Consider the following 14,688-nt stretch of genomic DNA (forward strand, 5'->3'; position numbering starts at 1 on the left):
ATTTAACAATTTTTCTGGTCGGGCTAGCTAGGTTCAAATCGATCATCATTATTTAAAGGTAATACTCTTCACATTTTTTTTGGGTATATGATATATGTTTCCATCTTTTTCATTTTTTTGGGATATTATTATACTTTGCTATTAGCTAATTACAAGTATTAGAGCGTACATGTGCTAAAGCTATTTTTTTTTTAATTGAAACTATGATTCTTTGTATGAGAATGGTTGTTCGTGGTCATTATATTAATCAATGAAGATGCATCTGTATCCTTTCTACTGAATTAGCTATTGTTTATATGATGTAAATCTTGATCTTATTACTAAAAACTAAAAAACCAACTTCACTTACATTTTAGTTAGATATTTGGAGTTTTATTTACACATAATTAACTTTTTGAAAAAGATTTACTAGGTGTATGTTACTTCGATTAAATTTTTTTTTCCTCTAATTTGGTTATTCCTATTTTTTCTAAGAATAATTTGAAATTTTCATGTATATGATTCTTTATGATCACTAGATAATATCCATTTATCTTCAGTGTCGAAAGAAGTATATAGGACAAGATTTATCTATTCTAATCTACCCATAATTAGTTTAATAAAAGAACAATAATGCTTAGTGTACATTATTTATTATTTTAATTTTTTTTTGAGAGAAATTTATTAATTTAATTATTACAGAATGGCTGGTAGAATCAAGGATGTGGAAACATCACTACGACAACAACTCGGATCTTTGGCTCGATCTTCCTCTAAGCATTGCATTTATAGGGTGCCTGATCATTTACTTAAGGTAAAAAGAGAATGTTACAATCCTTTAGTTGTTTCCATTGGTCCTTTATACAATAAGAATCGAACCCTAAAATCTTCCCATGAGCTTAAATTGAGGCACCTTAAATGCTTCCTAGAGTTTTGTAACTATACAAATGGCAACAATAATGCTACATCCTTAGGTCAATTCATTGATATAATTAGAGAGTGTGAGGAGGAAGCGCGTTCCTATTATGCTGAAAAAATAACTCTTTCTAGTGATGAATTTGTTGAGATGGTAATTAGGGCTGGCAATCCCTGACCCGACCCGATAACCCGAACGAACCCGACCCGAAGTTACTGAGAGAAACCCGAACCCGACCCGATCCGAACCCGAATAACCCGGATTTGACCCGATTTGACCAAAATATCATATTTCGTAATAATATCAAGTTTTACACTATTTTTGGTTGTTTCTAAGCATAACCCGAAATCGACCCGAAATCTGACCCGAACCCGACCCACTGACCCGAATTGCCACCCCTAATGGTAATGGTCGATGCTGCATTTATCATTTTCCTATTTATGGAATTTTCCGATCAATTTTCACTTGGACCTCATCCTATGGAGAATAAGTACGACGTGATGCTTCAAGTGCACCAAGATTTATTTTTAGAAGAAAATCAATTGCCCTTTTTCATTCTCAACCATCTATACGATGTAGCATTTGGTGAAGCCTATCCCGATATTTCCTTCAAGGATGTTACTTGTAATTTCATAGGTTATAGTTTTTTCCCGGGAAGAGAAGTTGCTCGTAGTACAATAGGTAAAGAAAAATTAATGAAAGTACCAAAAATTATGCACCTTGTTGATTTCCTAAGGACTTGTTGCTTACCTACAAAACTTCGTTACCAATTGCCCGAGTATACCAATGGTGTAGATTCTGATGAACTTCCATTAACTGCCAAGGAACTAAAGACATTAGGAGTTAAGTTTATGGCAAGTGAAAGTAAGACTTTACTTGATGTTACATTTTCAAAGGGAGTCTTACATATTCCTACATTAATAATTCAAGATACTACCGAATCAACTCTTAGAAGCATTGTATTTTTCGAGCAATGTCACCATTTTTGTGATTCTTATGTTATCGACTACTTATTCTTCCTCGATGCATTGATTCACACTCAAGAAGACGTGCAAATTCTTGTTCAACATGGGATAATTAAGCATTTTTTTGGGAGTAACGACGAGGTGGCTAATCTCTTTAATCGAATTACCAAGAACTTAAGTATGAGAAACCCGGGATTCTATTACGCTCAAGTTTGTCAAGAGTTGAATGCATATCTTACCACGACGAAGAAGAATAAATGGAAGGCTGTATTGTCTAAGAAAGAGTGCTTCGATTATCCATGGTCGATCATGATGGTAATTATTCTCTTAGCATTACAAGTTTATAGTAATTTTATTAATTAAAGTTGTAGTTATATCTTGATTTCAACAAGGCAATCGATGTTGTATTTATCAATTAAAATGAGGGCTATTCAATTAGCTTATAAATCCAAGCCAAATCTAGCCACTCATACTTCGTATTATCTATCTTTCAATCTTTGTTGCTCTAATAAAGTATGTCTTTTTCACTAAATTGTATTATGTATCTTTGTTGCTCTTTACGTCTTTTTCAATAAGTTGTATAATCTTTGTTGCTCTATTAGTGTACGTCTTTTTCTTTTTCTTTTTTTTTTTTTTAAATTGATCATAACCCATCATTTTTTTCATTTGTTTTTTATTATATAGGAATTTTATTTAATAATTAAACATATTATACTTTAGTTTAACAGTCGCATTTATTAATATTTAGTTTTAACCTGGCCAATATATTTAGTTAAATATTTGGGTTGTTACATAACAAGTATGTATCAAACTTCAGTAATAACTCCTCTAACGTAACAAATTCTACTTAAACTCTATATACTGATTGCATCAAATATATACAAAGCAACAATTAATCTTGTATCCGAATCACAACCAAGTTTATTCATTGCTTTTATACGAAGTTAAGTAAAAATAACTAAGACGACATAAAACTAGCTAATATAAACTTGTAGCACAATGAGGATAAGAGCTATTATCAAATAACAAACAGAAGTGATTGACCATGGATAATTGAAGTAGTTTTTCATTAAAAATAATTGGACTGATTTATTTTGAACTTATAATACTTGTATATTTTTTAGATTTTCTACCCTCTGTTACTTTAGAAGAATACCACAAAGGGGGGGGGGGGGGGGGGGTGAATGTTAGGATTAGTGTGGAGATGGATAAATCAAGGAGGCATAAGGTGAAATCAATGAGGTGAAGATTTTGACCACTTTAAGAAAAGGGCTGACTTCAAATGAGCATATCTCTCAATCTAGAAAGGATTTTGAGATGATTCAAGTTGGAGGTGATAGCTTATCTCAAGAGCTTTCCAACTACTGGTCATAAGCTAAATTTGGCCAAGAAACGACGAAGTTATGGCTGTTTTACGAGAAGCTGTCCAGCAGGGGAATTCGGAGCGCCCGCTCCTATCTGAGGAGCGCGAGGCTCGTTTGCTATTTTTCCAGTTTGTTTGAGCGGCCGCTCATGTTCTTTGGAGCGTCCGCTCCAATGGGTTTCACGGGGTTGCTCTGTTTTTCGGGCCCGGTTTTCTTTGTATGGTCATGATTAACTTTCTCCTCCCTCTTGATTAATCTTAGCCTTTGATTATCTCCTAATACCTAGACTATATATATTGTTTTAGATCTCTTATTTCATCATTCACAAATATAAACACTTAGAGAGAGAGTTTATGGAAGGTTTGTGAGGAGCATTTGAATTATACACAATTCATCTTGTAATCTTGATTTCATTCATCATCAATAATACTCCATAGTGCAAGGGTGGGTTTTTTCTCCCGGTTCTCGGGTTTTTTCCACGGTAACTTTGTCACAACTTTACTTGCTTTAATTCTTCATGGTTGTTCTTGATTGTTATACTTGCTTGTTCATTGTTGTTGTGGGTGGATTGCAATTAGTTTGAACCCTTAATCCTTACAGTGAAGTGTAGTTTAAGAGAATTGAGTCAAATATTCGCGGAATTGATAAAACAAAGCTAAAGGAACTTAAAGTTAACACATAGATTTTCTACCCTCTGTTACCTTAGAAGAATACTACAAGAGGGGGGGGGGGGGTGAATTGTAATTTAAGAGAATTGAGTCAAATATTTGCGGAATTGATAAAATAAAGCTAAAGGAACTTAAAGTTAAAACAGAGATATTTTACGCGGAAAACCTCTTGGGCCTAACAAGAGGAAAAACCACGACCACTTGGGATTTTAGGAAATATTCTTCACTATAACAGGGCAAACAACTTATTACAAACTAAAGAATCAATCTAGCCTCTATGAACTTGAAGTTCCAAGCAGCAAGTCCCACTACCTGCCACTCTTCTCGATCTTCTCTTCTCTATTCTCTTCTCTCTCTTTCTTTACTGAATTCTCTTAGAGTTCACTCAAACTCCCAATTCCCAAATTACAACTCCAGCAGATAAAACTCTAGTGAAAGTAATTAAGAAAAACACTTAAGTGGAATGCGACTCTTGACTCTATTGAAAACAAGAAAGATAGATAAATATATTTGAGCAAGGTGAAGTTATTCCAAGAATAACTCTGATATTTATAGGAAAACGTTGCTTGGTGAAAATGCCACATCTCCCACCACTTACACCACCACTGCTACATATCAACGCCACTACTTTCCATCACTTCCAAATTTTTAAATCGTGTCCTAAAAACCAGGGCACGTTGATCCTTAAGGAAGCAGCTTATACGCAAGTGGTGAGGACTTAATCAACGGTTAGTTGCATAAGTTTAGGGAGTTAGTTTTCCAAAGATATTTTTCTGAAAAATAAAAATATTAACTTTAAAAGATAAAATCAGAAAAGATATTTTTCCAAACAAACTATCCTATTTTTCAGCAAGCCAATAAAACTTATCTTTTCAAACGCATTCCACTAAGTATTAATCCCTAATTAAATTTCACTTACATATAAAACCTAAAATATAAAATATTTTAGAGTTTATTTTCTCTAAGAAGTCTCTGCTCTGAGTCTTCTTTCCTTAGCTTCTGCTCCAAAGCTTTAGTTCCTTCACAGGAACTCTTCTACTGATCTCTTTATTCTTTTAGCTCTTGTTCCTTTGCCTCGAGTTAATCCTGCAACTTAACATAAACAAACTGCAAGACTTATCAAAGCATTAATCCACTTATTTGACTTGTATTATCATCAAAACATCAAGCCCCCTTTTTGATGTAGATGTCATATGGCTATTTATTAATGATAAAATTCTTCTTCATGACACAAAAAAAAAAAAAAAAAAAAAAAAAAAAAAAAAAAACTACATTGCATTAATGGATTATTACCAACAACAAAATACAACATTAAGTCTCGTAAAAAAATTAAAATAAAAATACAACATTAAGTTACAATTACGATCTAATATCAAATTTACATAAAGTAGCTAGGTTGCATCTTGAAAAGAAAAAAAAAAAAAAAAACCTCAACACCGTGAATATGATTCAAGTCTCTGATTTTATTTCAGTAGCTGACATGGCAACAACGGCAAGAATCTTCAAAACATTCAACATTGGCAGTTGGACTACTTGTAGATGAAAGCTACAACAGTCTGTAATAGAGTAAGCACGAAAAGCATGAATGCAGCGATCACTGACAAAATTACCCAAGGATGATTGAAGTATTTGCTCCTCAAAATAGCCATCCATCGATGCCTACGGGTTGAAGCGTAGTGATATAGATCATCGCATACATCAAAGTAATAATTCTTGCGTGACATCATTACATCTTTGCCAATATTGTTGAAAAGATTTACAACATCTTCATCACTTCCGAGATGATTACGTAAAATTTTATTTTTAACCAACACTTGCACGTCTTCCACGGTGTCTATCAATTGATCAAGGAAGAAAATATAATCAATGAAGTAAGAATCTTGGTGATAATGGCACTGTTCAAAATAAACCAAGTTCCGCAGATAAGATTCTGTGTCATCATATATTTTTAATTTCGAAATCGTGAGTATCCCGTTAGCAAATGTTACATCAAGTGGATTGTCAGTTTCACCTGCCACAAATGTGACTCCTGCATCTTTTAGTTGCTTGGCAGTGTAACAAAGACTACGAATAGAATGATCATCAACCTTGAGATGACGCTTACGCAGCCTATTACATAGTGATGACGGACAGATCAAAGACACCACCTTGTGTATGCATGAAACCGAATCTGCTGTTGGATTTGTACGTGGTTGGTTGCGCAATGGTGTGCTTAAAGAAAGGCAACAACACATCCTTCGGAGATCTAACAAATGTTTAATGTTTGATTCATCTGTAATTATATTACATTTAATAATACTCTTAATAGCTTTTTTTCCAGGGATATAAATACCAACCATGAATATGAATTTCATAGTAGCATGAATAAGAGTATTAGGTTCGTAGATGTTACCAAATGCTATGTCAAAGAATCCCTTGACAACAAAATAAGGAATTTGGTTCTCCAACCGAAATAAATCATTATTCGCACCACTCATATTTGCTTCTAGATTATCCCCAACTAAAGGTACATCAAACGAGGGCTTAGTTTTGCTCAAGAGATAGTAGACTAGGAATGCAGAATCAAGCACTATCATTTCAACAAACTCATCGCTAGAGAGTCTACTTTCTTGCTGATAACATCTGCAGATTTCTCCTTCCTTATCCTTAACATAATCAATGTAAGGTTTCAAGCTTTGACAAGCATTATCAGGATGTTGAAGGAAGCTATTCAAGTAAATCCATTTAACCTTTTGCATGGGTTCTAGTTTTGGATCTTTATAGAATACGGGACCAATTGACATCAATAAAGGCTGATAAAAATATTCATGCCCCTTCAACATATGTTTAGGAACTTTATAAATGCACCAATCTTTGTTAAAAGAAACATTCAAGGAGTCTAGCTTGTTATGCATTGAGGTTAGCACCTTGTTCTTTGCATCTTGCTCTGTTATTTCAATTTGTATTGTGTTGTTTTCCATCTGTATTAATTGTAGAATGTTAGTATGTCTAATTTTTTCAAAATATTTTCTCAATATGTTAATTATGTATTAATCGTTGAATGTAATCAATAGATAGAGTACACTTCTCAAATTCCCACCATCAACTGGAATTATAAATTTAGTTTTATGTTTGGGGGTTCATGTAAGAAAATTTTGGTAAATAGACCAAGGCCATATCCTTTTCCCACTTTCCCACAATATACTCCTTTCTATTTTTTTTATTTTCTTTTAAAATCTTATCATTATATATTATTTTATTAAAAGAGAAAATCTTCTATAATGCTCTCAATATATAAAAAACATAATGTAATCATATTGGATTTTTCTTGATTCATTTTAATAAGGGGGTGTTTGGTTCAAGCATATTAGGTATAAGGTATGGGTTTGGAATGACCAAAACCCATACCTTGTGTTTGTTTCTTGAAATTTCATTTTTCAAACCCATACCTCAAACCCCCAAGGTATGGGTTTTTGAAACCCAAAGGGGAAGGTGGGTATGGCTCATACCCATACCTTTAGGTTTAAAATTAAAAGGAAACTATCATTTCTAGATAAAAACCAAACATATGAAATCAAGTATCAAGTTCCAACCCCATACTACCAAGGTTTCATTCCTCATTCGAAACCCATACCATTGTTTGAACCAAACGCCCCCTAAGTAGTTTAATAATGTAAACTATTTTCTTTATTATATTAACATTCAACGAACTAACTAAGGGGGCGTTTGGTTTACAGAGTGGTATGGGGTTGGAATCAGGAATGGGGTTAAGGTGGTATCGGGTTGGAACTTGATACTTAATACCATGTGTTTGGTTTAATTCTGGAATGGAATATCTCACTATTCTCTCCTTTTATTTGATACCTAAGGGAATGGAATGAGCCAAACCCACCTTCCCCCCAAGGTTTCTAAACCCCATACCTCATGGGTTTGAGGTATGGGTTGGTTTGAGGTATGGGTTTGAAATTCATATTTTTGACAACCAAACATATGGTATGGGTTTTAGTCATTCTAAACCCATACCTCATACCTATATTTTGTGAACCAAACGCCCCCTAAGTTATTTATGATCAAAAGAATGCATTGACAAATGTGCAGTCAATATGAAATAACATTATGAAATAGAGGGAATAGTTACTAATTAAAAATATTTAAATTCATAAAAATGGTTATTTTGACATAAATAAATTAAATTTGGTTAAAAAATAATTACATGGTGTAAAATGAATAACTTTAGAGAACAATAATAACAAACCAATGAAAATTATTTTTATGTGTAAAAATAATGTAACTTCATTCATTAGTGATAAGAACAGGCCTTGTTTACATCACCTCAAAATTTTATATAGAGATAAATAAATTTCATAAGTCAATTTATTCTTCAAAAATAAAATTATTAAGTTAAGTAAAAATAATTTTATTCGTTACAATAAATAACTATAGAAAAACTCATAGAATAAAGAGACTTTAAAAATAATTATGCTCAAAGAAAATAATTTAAGTAATTTAGTAAAATAAATACCATATTTAGAAAACATGACCAATGTAAGGATATCTGAGTGATTCTCCTTCAATTCACAAAATCTTATATGTGGTTGACCACACAGTATGACCATCCATCAAGAAGGTTACTTCGTTGGTGTTATGGGGGTTACTTGTTTAGTTTTTAAGCGATTAATTCGTTAGTGTTATAGGGGCCACTTATGAGTTACTTAGGGGTTATTTGGTCAAAATAAAGCTTACTAAAATTGAAAGCTTGTTTTACATTATTCATAATAATAATAAAAACTAAGGCAACATATTATAATACTCAATCTTTAAACTATATGAAAAACACTTGGGGACTTACGGCTAATTGTAAAGCTATAGCTGCCTCGAATAGTAATATAGTATGGAATGTACATTAGCAAGTGTGAAAACTCTAACGTCGCAAGCAATTAAATAAAAATGGAAGTAAACAAGTAGTGTATGATTGGCATAAATATTGGTATATATGGGAATTCCAAACAAGGGGTAGAAAATGAACGAAGTAGTAATTAATTATTTACATTCAATCAAACTATTACTAAATCTTTTGTTCAAAAAAAAAAAAAAAAAAAAAAAAAAAAAAAACTATTACTAAATCTAATACGTAAAGAGAGCAATTAAGATTTCAAGGGTAACCAAACAAATGTTATAAAATGAAAGAGAAATAATAAACGTACCAGATAATATCAGGAGCTCAAGAGTTGCACCACAGAGCTAAACTAATACAAGTAGAGAAAAAGAGATAAAGTAGGAATGTATCTAGGAGAAATCACTAGCTAATAATTGATGACTTAACAAATTAAGTTATAATGAGATGAATTCTTCCTTCTTAGTCAGTATTTAAAAGGACATGCGTTACAGCTTGCTTAATTTTTTAATAATTAATCTAATCTACTTCCTCCGTTAATGGTTAATTGCAACAAAAGGGTATTAAGTGTGAGATAAAAAATATTCATTTATTGCAATTAATCATTAACGGTGAAAGTATTTAAGCACTAGTATTTGTTTTCTTGAATGCAGCATAATTAATTAGAGTTTGGACTTAACTACTTCGTACTCCGTATTATTTAAGTTCTATCCACATTGATCTTGAGATCTATGCTCAGTAGATGCTCGGTAATAATTTTATTCTTATTATATTTAGGGGTAATGACATGCATATACAACCCTTATTATAGTTGACTATAATAACCAATAAACTTGTACCCATAATTTTTTTTAGTAGAAAACCTGTACATATTCTAATTAAATTGGTATCCTGTGTTTATTTCATCTCTTAAAGCTCTTCTTACTCGAATGGTATTTGACATAAAATAAAAATAGAAAATTGTAATAAGAACAAATTTTTGGAGACCGATGGTGTTATTGTTTGATTATAAATTTTTTATTTCTCTCGAATAAAAGTTTCATCTGTCTTTAGCACTTGAATAAAGAAGGATGAAATTAAAAAAAAAAAATGATATTTGATTGGTTAAGAGTGAATTTCTTAACCAATGTACTACCTCCGTTTCGTATTAGTTGCAACTTTGGAATATTATATATCTCACAAATAATACCCCAAAGTTGCAACTAATACGAAACGGAGGTAGTACTTTATATCGAAGTAGTATCTCTTCTTAAAAAATATATATATGAAAATAAAAAAAGTAGTATCTCAATGAAGAGAGAATAAAAAAAAAAGGTTAATGCTATATATACATATATATATATATATATATATATATATATATATATATATATATATATATATATATATCCCTTAGGTACATATAAGCTGATAGAGTATAAAACATATGCATTAAATATACCCTTCAAAATTTTTGATTTTTGTGTGAAAAAAAACTTTTATGTAGAAACATTTTTCAGAATATTTTTATATACTGATATACATTCTAGAAAGTTTCTTATGCATTACGGAGTAGTATATTTAATAAAATTCTGCATTAATTAGTGTAATTAGTAAATAATTAAGCATATAGTTGCATCCATTTTTTAATCATCATAGTAGTCAACCCTTACTCGGTATAAGTAAAATCTAGATCTAGCTGAAATCCACTTGTTCACAATGCTAGCCTAGTAGTGATGAAAGACTTAAAACAATTAAATCGCTGTATTCTTTCAGCTTGAATAGCGGATAAAAACCGCATTTCCTTGCATTCAACAACTTTAAAAGTCTAAACAATGATATACCAAGTCTTGTTTATGATTAATAAACCTCCAAAAGTCTAAACAATTATATAAGGACGACTTTATTAATTCTAGTCTTTTTTGTAACTTTTCTCCTCGGGAAAGCTTTATGCCTAACTGTGTTAGGTTTATAAACTTATAACTAGCCTTCTGGCCCGTGCAATGCACGGGTTATTCATATAAAATGTTATTGAGAGATAAGTGAGAAAATATCATTATGTCATTATAGGGTATAATATGAAATCGGAAACATGATTAAATAAATTAAAATTTTGGAACTTTAAAAAAGAGGCTTAAATAGAAGGTGGAAGTGCTAAAATTAAAGAGAGAATAGGAAAAGGTTGAATTAAAGGGGAGAGATGAAGTGTGTATGAAAGATGAAGTATAAGTTTAATGAAAGAATTAAATAAAATGGTGTAATAAAAAATTAATAATGTAAGATGACATGTGGCACTATGGTTAGAGAAGTGTAATAGAATGGATGGGGACATGTGTCTTTCTTAGTTTCTTGGTTATAGTTTTTAAATACTAAGGATAGATAGATATAGATATTACAGTAACATAGAGAATGTTATCAGCCTAAATCATGGGATGGCAGAACTCATGTTAGGTTTTCTTACAGAACTCATGGGATGGCAGCTCAAACTGAAAATGTGAAGTCTTCAATACAATACAAACTTAAGGGAAATTCCTTGTTTCTCGTGGTAAGAAACGAAATTTGTTTCTCATGGGGACATTTTCATGAATAAATCAACAACTTTTTCATTATTGTGAGCTCTACAGTTGAATAAATTTATTGGTTTATTTACGAAAATGCCATGTGAGATACAAAATTTGTTTCTCATCATGAGAAACTGGGCCATCCTCCAAACTTAGATCATTGCCTAAATCTCCATCTACGGCTCTACGCACTGCCTTTATAAGGTGCCTGAACATATTCACAAGGTAATAGAGAATGTTATCAGCCTTCTGTAGTTTAAATCGGTCCAATTTACTACAAAAAAACCTTCGCTAAAAAAAATCAGTAGAGCTAAAATTGAGGCACCTCGAATGCTTCCTAGAGCTCGGAATCCATAAATATGGTGACCGAGCATATAGTTTAGCCCAATACATTGACATTATAAAACAATGGGAGGGTGAAGCTCGTTCTTACTACGAAGAAACAATAAGTCTTTCGAGTGATGAGTTTGTCTAAATGATGTTGATCGATGCTACATTTATCATCTACTACATTATGCTTCATAGTGATAGTCAATTATCCCTCCCTACGGATCCTATGGAGAAAAAAATAGCATGGGTAGTGATAGTCGAACAAGATTTATTTCTAGAAGATAATCAACTGTTAAAATTAGTGCTTCAAAGTTAGTTAATTAGATATTTAGTTTTAATATTGTTTTTACTTAGTCAAACTAGTAAGTTAGTAGTGACTAGGTTAGGTCCCGTGCCATGCACGGTATATCTTAATTTTCATCATTAAATAATATTATTTTTAATTAAAAAATTTCTAAAACTATTGTGAGCAAATTTTTACCAAAAAATAGTTATTTTCTTCTTATATCATGTCTTTACAAAAATATTTAAATACCTGTATTAATATCACGTTAAAGAGTTGTTTAGTACTTTAGTCGAATGAGTATATTAAAATAATGTCGAATGATTGATTTTAAAAACGATCAGTAATTAGCGACCGTTTTTATAATCATTCGCTAACATTCATTTTATCGACTAATTTGATGCCCGTCATTTTAATTTTTCAAAGACAAAATTGTTGTGTCCTTTTTATTTTTTACAATTAATCAAAGAAGTATGTATAAATTATATAGGTTTTTTTTTCTTCCTAATTTAGTAATTATTCTTGTCCAGTATATTCTTAAGATTATATATCTTTAAAAAAAATTCACAAAGATTACATTTTTTTAACTAATTATATGGTAATGTTGCCAAAATTTATGCTACCTCTATAATAGTTGTGAACCCATCTATAGAATGTAAAAGATTTTTAATTATTTTATATGGTTGATTATGACAACTATTATTGTATATAATAATTTCCTATAATAATTTCCTTAAATATAAAAGTTTTATAAAATGATTGTTTTTTTTTAAAAAAACAAAAATATTAAGGACACACCAGAAATTGACACATGTCATTGCTGGTGTGTCTTTTAGTATATAGTTATTGATGATTGATAGTAGTGGGCTAGAATTATGGGCACTATCAAGTATCAACAACAGTACAACAGCCCACGTAATTAGGCTTGCATGCTAATTATTTGCTTTTTATTTATTTTGACAGTTCTTTTGTAGCCTATCACTACAAGAAAAGAGGCAAATAGCGACGGACTTGTTCCGACGGACACAATATTCCTTCGGAAAAGTCAAATTTTCCGACGGATTTTTATTCCGTCGGATTTTTCCGACGAATTCAACAATGTCGTCGGAAATCCGTCGGAAATTTCCGACGGAATATAATTCCGTCGGAAATTTTATACTTTCCGACGGATTTTTCCGTTGGAATTGACCTTTTCCGACGGATAATAAGTCCGTCGGAAATTTCCGACGGATTTCCGACGGAATATTATTTTTTAAAAAAAAAGAAAAAAAAATAAAAACAATGAAAACCCTAAAAACCTATTCTTCATCACTTCCGCAGTTCCGCCTCTTTCCCCTTCTCCCTTTGTTTTTCCCTCTTTCCCCTTCTCTCTCCTCTCTCCTCTCTCCTCCCTCCTCTCTCCTCTCTCCTCTCTTCGTTCTCTTCCTCTCCGATCTCCCTCGATCTCTTTCTTCTCCTCTTCTTTCTTCTTCTCTTTCGTTCTCCTTCTCTTTCGTACTACTTCTATCTCCTCTTCTTTTCGCTGCTCAACACTGACATCAACAACATCTACACCGACATCAACAATATCTACACCGAAATTAAGATCAACACCAATGCAATTTCCTCTTTTTTCGTCCTTTCTCTCTCCTAATGATGAAAACAAGGGTTTTCAAATTCGACCATGAAAACTCTAGATCTAGAGTTTTCATGGTCGAATTCGGCCTCGTAAACCCATTTTCAAGGTTTTTTTTGGCCGAATTGAGGTATGCGTATTTTTTTTGATTTTTTTTGTTTTATCTGATTTTATTGTGGTAGATGTGAACTTCAAATTTTGGGGGTTGGGCTGGGATTTTATTTTTCTTATTTTTTTGGTTGTGAAGGTTTTTTCGGCGGCGGCAGTGGTGGATTTCGGTGGGTGGTGGGGTGGTTGGCTGTGGTTCGGCGGCAGTGGTTGGTTTTGTAGATCTGGGTATGTATTTGGGTGGGTGGTCTGTGGTTGTGGGATAGAATCGGTGGTGGTGTGTAATTGTGGTTGGGTATGGGATAGCGTCGGTGGTGGTTGTAGTTGTGGTTGGGTATGGGATAGCGCCGGTGGTGGTGTGTGGTTGGGTCTTTGGGGGCTGGTGGTGTGGGGGTGGGAGCTGGTGGTAGGAGGCTTTTTTTTTTGTTTTTTAAAAAGAATTTTCCGACGGAAATTCCGTCGGGAATTTCCGACGGAATCATTTTCCGTCGAAAATTTCCGACGGACTTTTCTACACCCCAAAAACCTCTTTCGATGCATGAAATCCGTCGGAATTTCCGTCGAAAAAGTGTTTCCGACGGAAATTCCGTCGGAAAAGGTCGATTTTCCGACAAGCAATATTACGACGACAGGTTCCGACGGAAAACAGGGTGTTTCCGACGGAATTTTTCCGTCGGAATTAAGCTGTTTTCTAGTAGTGTATATAAGGCATGATTCGTTATAAGTTTATTTGAATGAGAATAGCATTAGCTTAATTCAACGTTCCTATTCTAGTTTTGTTTTCTTATATCCAACAAATTGGTATCAGAGCCATTTGATCCTTAGGTCTTGTGAGGTTGAAAAATCGTGAGAGTTCTAATGTCTACCCCAAACAACTTTTCACTTTCTATTCCCATATTCAAAGGGGATAATTATAGTACATGGGCTATCAAAATGAAATCATATTTGAAAGCCATGAGTTTATGAGAAGCAATTGAGAGTGATGTGTATCCAATTCCACTTTCACAAAATCCAATCGTAGCCCAAACCAAAAAATATGATGAGGAT

General features: G+C 32.6%; 2 protein-coding genes across 2 annotated transcripts; one reads left to right on the plus strand and one right to left on the minus strand.

Annotated features, from left to right (window-relative positions):
• The first annotated feature begins 681 nt into the window (after positions 1-681).
• On the plus strand, positions 682-2,620 carry LOC145595682 (UPF0481 protein At3g47200-like). Its single transcript, XM_081652099.1, has 2 exons — positions 682-1,054; positions 1,306-2,620. The coding sequence occupies exons 1-2, from the start codon at positions 683-685 to the stop codon at positions 2,221-2,223; spliced, it is 1,290 nt and encodes a 429-aa protein (XP_081508225.1). The 5' UTR covers position 682; the 3' UTR covers positions 2,224-2,620.
• A 2,801-nt stretch (positions 2,621-5,421) lies between these two features.
• LOC145594410 (UPF0481 protein At3g47200-like) lies at positions 5,422-6,852 on the minus strand. Its single transcript, XM_081650721.1, has one exon. The coding sequence runs from the start codon at positions 6,850-6,852 to the stop codon at positions 5,422-5,424; it is 1,431 nt and encodes a 476-aa protein (XP_081506847.1).
• Positions 6,853-14,688: the final 7,836 nt, after the last annotated feature.

Source organism: Chenopodium album, chromosome 19, assembly GCF_948465745.1.
Source record: "Chenopodium album chromosome 19, dcCheAlbu1.1, whole genome shotgun sequence".
Taxonomy (NCBI): domain Eukaryota; kingdom Viridiplantae; phylum Streptophyta; class Magnoliopsida; order Caryophyllales; family Amaranthaceae; genus Chenopodium; species Chenopodium album.

What these genes read in the sequence shown, in the direction of transcription:
- LOC145595682 (XM_081652099.1), top strand. Translation starts at nt 683, where the DNA reads ATGGCTGGTAGAATCAAGGATGTGGAAACATCACTACGACAACAACTC. An exon ending in AATTTGTTGAGATGGTAATT is followed by an intron (nt 1,055 to 1,305) that starts AGGGCTGGCAAT and finishes CTAATGGTAATG; the next exon opens with GTCGATGCTGCATTTATCAT.
- LOC145594410 (XM_081650721.1), bottom strand. Translation starts at nt 6,852, where the DNA reads ATGGAAAACAACACAATACAAATTGAAATAACAGAGCAAGATGCAAAG.